The 8,505-nt window shown below is 42.3% G+C and overlaps 1 protein-coding gene across 3 annotated transcripts in view; it reads right to left on the bottom strand.

Moving 5' to 3' along the window:
* Positions 1–553: 553 nt before the first annotated feature.
* Positions 554–8,505, bottom strand: part of Thrb (thyroid hormone receptor, beta) — a 371,662-nt gene continuing 363,710 nt past the window's right edge. For all 3 annotated transcript variants that reach the window (XM_013010545.1, XM_013010546.1, XM_013010544.1), the window contains one exon: positions 554–5,361. In XM_013010545.1, coding sequence (XP_012865999.1) covers positions 5,120–5,361 — 242 coding nt within the window. In that variant the 3' untranslated portion in view covers positions 554–5,119. The remainder of the gene's footprint in view (positions 5,362–8,505) is intronic.

Below are 8,505 nucleotides of genomic sequence, written 5' to 3'. Positions count from 1 at the left end.
CAAGTCTCTGTGGAGGGAAGGCCAAGGGGAAAACTTTCTGAAATACTGAGTGAGCCCCTACTGTGCCTCAAGATACCGCAGCCCTAGAGTTTCTAGATACTGAAGTCAAAAATTCCCGTTCTGTTTAAGCTGGTTTGACTTGGCTTTTTTTTTTTTTTTGGTCACTTGTCTTGGAAAGAGTCCAGAATAATATTTTCAAGACAGGGAGATTGAGATATATGTTGGCTGATGGTATAATTCTATGAATAGTATCCTAGAACCTTCTGATATAAGAAAATGAATGCAGTCCTTGAGTTGCTAAAACCTAACTCTTTCCCAGCCTCCCAAAAGGATCATCTCCAAGCAGCCCCACCCCTCTCTCTTCCCTTCCTCCCTCCCAAGTGAATCTACTTGTCCTAATAGGCATGAATGAGTGTTCCTTACCTGGTTCACCACCTGTGGCAGGAGCAGGCGTAGGCAATTCTGTGCTTATGTAGAGAGCAACAATATTTAAAGAAAGAGGCAGGCAAGTATATCCATGGAACGTTTTTCTTTTTTTTTCTTTTTTCTCTTTTGTAGAATTGAAGCTTATGAGTTTATCTATGCCCACTATGTTCATAATTACAATTTAATATCTGCATACAAAAGCTAGGTAAAAATCCATTTTTTCCCCAAATATACAAATTTTCTTTTTGGATAGTTTAAAACATTTTGATCACAGATTTCAACAGAATTTTAGGCTGAAAAAAATATCTATAACCAACCTAGCAGTATCACTTGATCACTTGACACTGTTTACAAAATACACATCTTCCAAAGATTGTAAACCTCTCTCTTCTGTAGCATTTTTTTTTCTGATCTTTTTTTTTCCAGGGCATGAGAACCTTATGGGGTGGAGGAATGTCTCAGGCTTCAGAGAAGTCTGAAGAAAGTGTGGAGAACGAATTTGGCTCTATAATCACATTAAAGATGTTGGGTTCATAAGAAAGATCCAAAAGAAAGAGATGGTGTAAGTCATGTCAGCTCATCATGCCCTGATAGTGACTGTATCCAGAATGCATGCAACAGTGTCTCCTGTCTTACGTTGTGCTCCATAGCCTATGTGAGCGCTACCTGTGCCCTGAGGAGTACAGGCTGACTTCTGATTGTCTTGTGCATAAGGGGAATCAGTTTGAGCTGAGCAACAGAAAGCCACAAACAGCATTTTACCTGCACGGTATTGCTCTTGAAGGCGGCATTAGTTAATGTGGAAACACACTAGAAATGCACACTTTTTGCATCTGCAAATATTTATACAGCACAGTAAAAATTCTGTAATAAGGCCAAACCTTTTTTTTCCCTCTCCCTAGTCTGTTTTTTTTAATGTATTTTTTTTTTAAAGATTAAAGTGAAACATTTCAATTGTAAAAAATACACACCGGGCAAATCCTTACCTGGATAATAAATATCTACATCACAGTACAATAAAATTTCTTCTCTATAAAATTTACATATGGATTATAGCCTGTCACTATTAAAAGAAGCACTAATGCTAATATTTTCATATTATTAAAATAACAGGAAAATTATGAGCTTATTTTAGAACCTGATGCCATCACCATTAGAAAGGGCAGAGATTCGAATGTCTGCCAACTCTCCTTTTAAGGAGGAACTGTGGCTTGGTTATTCACTTAAATTAAGTTCATGAGAAAAAGGTTTAACCTTACAAACGCTGGCTACATTTCAAAAAAACCATGATAAGACTGATTTCATCATTTATGACTCATGCAGCAAATGGTCAATATGACACAAACAGGTTAAGAGTTCCACAGAATAGAGATGTCTCACGACAATGTCATGCTCTGAGGGGCTCAGCAGGGCCACGAGGCTGAGTCTGGGAGTGGGGGCTGGGGGAGCTGTGTGGAGGGAGGCCAAGGCCAATACACCTGTCACAGAGCAGAGCTGGGCCAGGCAGCCCCCTCTCAGGATTGAGCTGCAGACCAAGTTGGTGACACTTAGGGCACAGGTGGCGGCAGCGCTGGGCTGAGGTGGCAACATGTCAGGCGCGTCATTGAAGATTGTGACTAGAAAAAGCTGTGAGGCCGCACGTGATGTTTTTCAGCAGAATCGTAAAGAAGGAAAGAGCTTGGTTTAGATTCTAGAAGTTCTTCACATCTAAGTTGAAGAGCAAGGTACACCTGAGTGTACAAACACACCTGTTCACACGTGTCTGTGCATACACACACAGGCAGAGTGTGTGTACCCACCCCTACGCATCCCTACAAATGAGTGATTTCTAAAGAAGAACCCCAGAACGATGGCTGTGCTTTCCTCGGCGGGAAGCTATGACTCCCCACTATGGTCCACACTTGATTTGAAAGTCTGAACAGTGGTAAGGAAAAAAATAAAATCAGAACAAATACCTCAATCTAATTGCGTTTTATAAGAGGGAATCTTAAGATGCACTAAGTATCCCAACCAGCTTCAGAAGGAATGAGTTTAATCTCTCCATCCATCAGGATTCTTAGAGTCCTGAACACGTTTTCCTTTCAATTGGAAGCACCCTCAGGTTTGTTCTACCCAGCACGAAGTATTCAGCCTTCAACAAGGCTTCTAGACCAGTGGTTTGCCTGTTTAAAGCAGTCACTTAAGGAGCTGAGGATCAGACTTGGGTTGGGGCTGGCTGGCTGGCTGGCTGGTATAGATCTAATGTGCCAGCTATCTGGCCAGGGGTCAGCAGTGGTTACATCCTCAGAACATCGTGATGTTGCTTTGAGATCAGGCTGTGCACTGAGATGGGTGCCTAATGTTCTAGGAGACCAGCCAAATCAATGAAGCAACTTTCCTGAGCAACCCTGATGGAGTTTCTGAGCTTGCTCAGCAACTCACCTGCTTGCCCCCCTTTCCCTTTGGGAGGAAAATTTGTCTCCCACAGTAAACTATTTCCATTCCCTAGAGAGTGCTGAGTGCTTGTTTTTCAGAGTTCCCTCAGGAGAGTGAATAGAGGGAGCCAATATGGTCTCTGAGCAAGTAAGGAGCCTGCGGGACAAAAAATGAAGCCAGTGGTCTGTAGGTACTCAAAGCAGGCAATCTGGCGATGAACTTCATGCTTACCATTTTAATCCCTTCACATTGCTTTTCTTGTTTCCTTTCCTCCAGAAGCCAGTGTAGTTGATTTAGTGCATCAAACATTTCCCCTCCCCGCCACCCTCCCCCATTGTTTCCAATCGTACTTGGGATTTTCAGTGCTGTTCCTTTTTACAAGGCCATTCTGCCTTCCTCAAAAGAGTGAACTAGAATTGTGTCATTCTTACTTTGAATTAATATCTTAACTGCTAATGGGCCCTATTTTTTTGTGTAATAAGCTAGAAGTTTGAAAAGGAAAGAAATCATCAAAAGAACCCTATGTCCCTTACATAATTTTATACAATATTGAGGATCAGGAGGCTTTTGGAGATCATACCTTATTCAGATTAAAAAAAAAAAAACAAAAACAAACCCAAAACCCCAAGACCTGAGGTCCCGAATCTACCAGCTGACAGAGCATAAACTAGAACTCAGGCACTCTGATTTCTCCAGTTATGCTCCACCAAACCTGAAATTAAATTTTCCACTTGGTTTTCACAGTGACTTTCATTCCTTTTAGGTAAATTTCACTGATATGGCTTATTTTCCCCAATATTTCCAGGATAAGGCAGTAAAAGGCAGGCAAGGAATAGTTCATATCTACTATGCCGGTGAAGAAGGAGATACATTCAATTGCATGGGTACATTCTTTGCCAATTGTCTGGTGTTAAAGTGATGATGTGTTACCATTTGTTTTCTGGGCACAGCTACTCTCATTGGTCATTGGAGGGGTGAGTTGGGTATGGAGGTTAAGAGTGTTCCCACCAGTGGTCCACAGGAGTTTTCTGTTGAGTATCTGTCAGGGTAATGTTATTGAAAGAATGGGAGATTCATTGACAAGGAGAGTTGCCAAATAGCTTAAAGAGTTGAGCTATTTAGTGCCTCAGAATTGATGGAAAAGGAGACTAGGAAATATTTGTGAATAAAGCAAAGGGCTTGTGGGTCTAAGAACAGAAGGCAGTATCATCCAACTACGGTACAGGAACCCTGCATTTCCTTCAATTTCAGATGCAACTACACTAACCTCTCCCCAGAATTCATCCCAACGAGACCCCAGAGTTCAACTCTGCATTTGCTCCTTGATTAGAAGACTTGATCCACAGAGAAGAAATCTTCTGTTAGCTCAGCAATAATGCAGCTTGGACAAGTAACTTCAGAAGACAAATCAGATGCAATTGAGTGGTGATACTTCCCTATAAGTAGGTCTGATTTCTGTAGGAATGTCCTGGGAGCCTAAACTCATCGGACAAGTCTTCCTGAAGTTTTCCTGCTGTGAGGAGAAGGTTTGGAAACTACAGAGTCACTGACATTGGTAAAGATTCCTAATTTGGGGGAGGGGCTCACTGAAAAAAGTTATTTTCCTGTGGCCCCAACCAGTCAAATTCCTGCACACCTTAGAGACACTCCCTTGTGCAACTTGAATCATAAAAGTTTCAAAAATGATATTGAAAGGATGGCTGATATGTCAGGATGCAAATATTCCTATGCATTCTAAGTTATGTGGCTAGGAGGGAAGAAGAATACCGAAAGCAACACGCTCCCGAAGAGTGAAAATTAGTTTGAATCTTCCCCTGAAAAGCTACAGGTCACATCTAACTAATAGTGGGTGATTTCTGTTTGTTAACTTGAGCCCTGAAAAAGAATCAGGATTGGATTAGACTAAACTAGATTGTCTTGGTTTTAAGGCTTCTTTAGTCTTCTGCAGTGCTTTTCTTCTTGCTCAGGTCTCTGACTAGGGACAGGTGGGAGCTGGTGATGGCTTAATGCTGGTGAAATGGTCGTTCCCCACCCCACCTCTACTGCCACTGCTGTGAAACCTTCAAAGCATTCACATCCAAGGACAGGAGAACTAAATGCAATAGTGACAAGTACCCGCATTTGAGGGGCAATTTCATCCATGTCTAGGCCAGGACTTCTCCCTTCCCCTCACACACTCCCTCCAGACACAAAGAAACAAGGAAACAAACAGAGAGCTTAGGCAATGGAATGAAATGACACCCAGCAGTGCTGTAGGAATTATGAGAATGAATCCAGTCTAATCCTCGAACACTTCCAAGAACAAAGGGGGGAAGAGCTCTGTGGGGCATTCCACCTTCATGTGGAGGAAACGGCTGGCGTGGCAGGCTCCAATCATCCGCAGGTCTGTCACTTTCATCAGGAGTTTTGGCCAAAAGTGTGTCACGTGGTGTTTTCGGTAATTGATATAGTGTTCAAAGGCCAGCAGGAAACTGTCTTGGTATTTCTCTATTCTCTCCACACAGGCCAACCCTGGGCGATCTGAGAGAAGGAAGAAGAGGGTAAGAATTCAGAGGTGGAAACTGTCCAGGTCCAGTCATTTAGAGGGCTGTGAGTAGATCTGGGAACTTGGGACTTCTAGGAATGGGTGGGACACACTATGCACTTAGCATGCAGGGGGCCGAGTTATAGGGAGTGGCGGTGCTTGGTTCAGGTAAGAGTTTCTAGTTTATGCTGATTGCCTTCTTCAGTCTGAAAGGTACTGCCCCCTCCTAGGTTAACATAATTTGGTACAAGGACAAGATTCTGAAGTTTCCACTGTCTACCTGGGAGAGAAGACAGACAGACTATGCAGAGGCAGTGGGAGGGGTGAGAAGAGATGGGAGACATCACAGGAGGCCTGGAGACCCAATGAAGAATGCTGGACAGCAAGACATTACCTTGAAGACAGGTGCAATGGGTAGGTTTCAATCATTTGCCAAGCTCAGTGACTCACCCCTATTCTTTCTCATTCAGCAGTCCTGTTTTAGCCGTGGGTGCCATGCCCCCAAACCCCTATGCCTACAACCACAGATAGTATCCAACTCAACATAGAAATTGTCCCCTGGTATCCATGGAGACCAGTTCCAGATGCCAAATTTTAAGATCATCAAGTCCCTCAAGTGGTGTAGAGCTCTGCATATAACCTACAATATCCTCCTTAAGTGATCTCTAGATTACTTATAATCTCTAAGGCAATGTGAATGCTATGGAAAAGCTGTTTTACTCTGCTGCTGAGGAAGTGACAAGAGGGGAAAGCCCTCTTGCCATGTTCTCTTAATGTTGAATCTTTTTTTCTTTTTGCCAGCCCTGGGGCTTGAACTCAGGGCCTAGGCATTGTTCCCCAGCTTCTTTTGCTCAAAGCTAGCACTCTACCACCTGAGCACTACTTCCGGCTTTTTCTGTTCATGTGGTACTGAGGAATTGAACCCAGGGTTTCATGCATGCGAGGCAAGCACTCTACCACCAAGCCATATCCCCAACCCCTTCACTTAATGTAGATGCATTCCCCCTCCCCCCCGAATATTTTCAAAGTGTGGCTGGCTGAATCTGCAGATAGCTTGAGGACATGGAGCTCTAACGTACTGTTTTTGTTTTTTGTTTTTTTCCTGATACATAGACACCTCTGATAAAGCCTAATTTATAAATTGGGGAAAGGAAAAGATTAACCACAATCATAGTAATAAACAATTGTAACGAACAATTATAACAACATACTATAATAAGAGTCATATAATGTGGTTTCTTTTTTTTTAAAATAACCTTAGCGTACCTTTTTAGATATAATGATTTTCTGCTTTTTATAATTTGCATATACAAATTGCCATCCTTGCTTTGGGGACATTGTTAAAGGATGATGACAATACATGGATCTGATCACTGAGATGCCCACTAAGCAACTCATGGGCAGGTAGTATGTACTGTATGAATGCTCTGCATAACATAAAGGTGTGGTTCCCATCGAGGAGACAGGAAACAGGAGCAGGCAGAGGTTTCATCATGCTACTCAGAACAGCACACAATTTAAACTTTCTGAATTTCTTTTACATGCAATTTTCCATTTAGTAGTTTTGGATAATGGTTGACTAAAAGTAATTAAAACTGTGAACATGAAATCACAGAGGAGGCGGGAGTCCTGGGCCTTTAACAGAATGGCTACCTGTAGCAGCCATGTGGTACAATGATTTGTGGAATTAAAATAAAACGAGGGGGATGTCAAGTGAGCTACACTAGAGTCATCTTGTATGGAGAGGAGAAAGTACCAGTGGGAAGCCAGAGAAAACCACGACCATAGAAAGCCTGGAAAATGATCCCAGTGTTATAAACCCCTGGTTTTTCAACTGCATGTGTCAGACATGAGAAAGGGATGACACAAGAAGGTCTGATGTTGTCATTCAGACTTGGGTCTAGTCAGGCTGCAAGCACTTGGATGACAAAATACCTGGATGAACTCTTCAAGCAAGGCAGCAAGCCCACCCTGCTGCTCAGTTATCTTTAGTTGGCTCTTTGCAGTGCTGATCAAAGATATGAGTGTTGAGAGTCCAGTTGCTGGAGTGTCCATAGTAGTCAGATCTACATACTGTTCTGCTTCACATGAAAGGAGGGAGCAGGGGGAATGTCTCTTATCATACTCTGAATTTACATGAACCCCATATGGGCTTTGAGACATATGGGTTGATATTGCTCTGTGGATCTGATTGTTCCTTCCTTCCCTCCCTCCCTCCCTCCCTTCCTTCCTTCTTTCCTTCCTTCCTTCCTTTCTCTCTTTTTATTTCCTCTTTTTTTTCCTTTGTCCTTTTTTTTTTTTTTTTCATGGGGCTTGAACTCAGGGCCTGGGCACTGTCCCTGAGCTCTTTCAGGCTAGCTCTCTACTACTTTGAGCCACAGTGCCACATATGGTTTTCTGGTAGTTAATTGGAAATAGAAGCTTATAGAATTTTCTGCCTGGGCTGGCTTTGAACCATGATCCTTAGCTCTCAGCCTCCTGAGTAGTTAGGATTATAGGCCTGAGCCACTGGCACCCAGCTTGGTTGTTCACTTTATTTCCTTGTCTTTCCTTCTCTTTCTTTGAGTGTGTGGGAATCCTTTATGGTTCCTTTAAGTTTTGATCCAAATAGAAAATCAAGATAATAGTGTTTTGGCTGTATTGTTTCCAAAGAAAAATAACTTGGATTTTATGGCATTAAAGCATTTTATGACATAAAAACTCTGTCTTTTGATAAGAGATACAGATGAGATGGTCATATAAGTGGTAGAGAGAGAATGGACTGACATTTTGATGGTGTGCAAATCAACTTAAACAGGTTTATGAAAAAAGCAACTTTTGAAAGATGGAGACTTCTTTTTATTACTTAAGACAAAAGATCTCAGCAGGCATGGTGACATACACCTATAATCCCAGCTAACTGGGAAAGCAAAAACTTAGAAGAATTTTTAGGCCAGCCTGTGTGTGTGTGTGTGTGTGTGTGTGTGTGTGTGTTGGGGGAGGAGGGAGTTAGTGAGATCCATCTCAGCAAATGAGTCAGAAGTAGTTGCACATATTCTGTAATCCCAGCTAAATAAGCCCTGGTCTAGCGAATGTGAGATACTGAGTTCAGCATCCTAGTACTTATACATTTTAAAAAAGACATGATGTAACTGAAATGC

The sequence above is a fragment of the Dipodomys ordii genome, unplaced genomic scaffold (assembly GCF_000151885.1).
Source record: "Dipodomys ordii isolate 6190 unplaced genomic scaffold, Dord_2.0 Scaffold12, whole genome shotgun sequence".
Taxonomy (NCBI): Eukaryota; Metazoa; Chordata; class Mammalia; order Rodentia; family Heteromyidae; genus Dipodomys; species Dipodomys ordii.
Note: the sequence above shows the minus strand (reverse complement) of the source record. Positions and strands in the feature narration are given on the sequence as shown.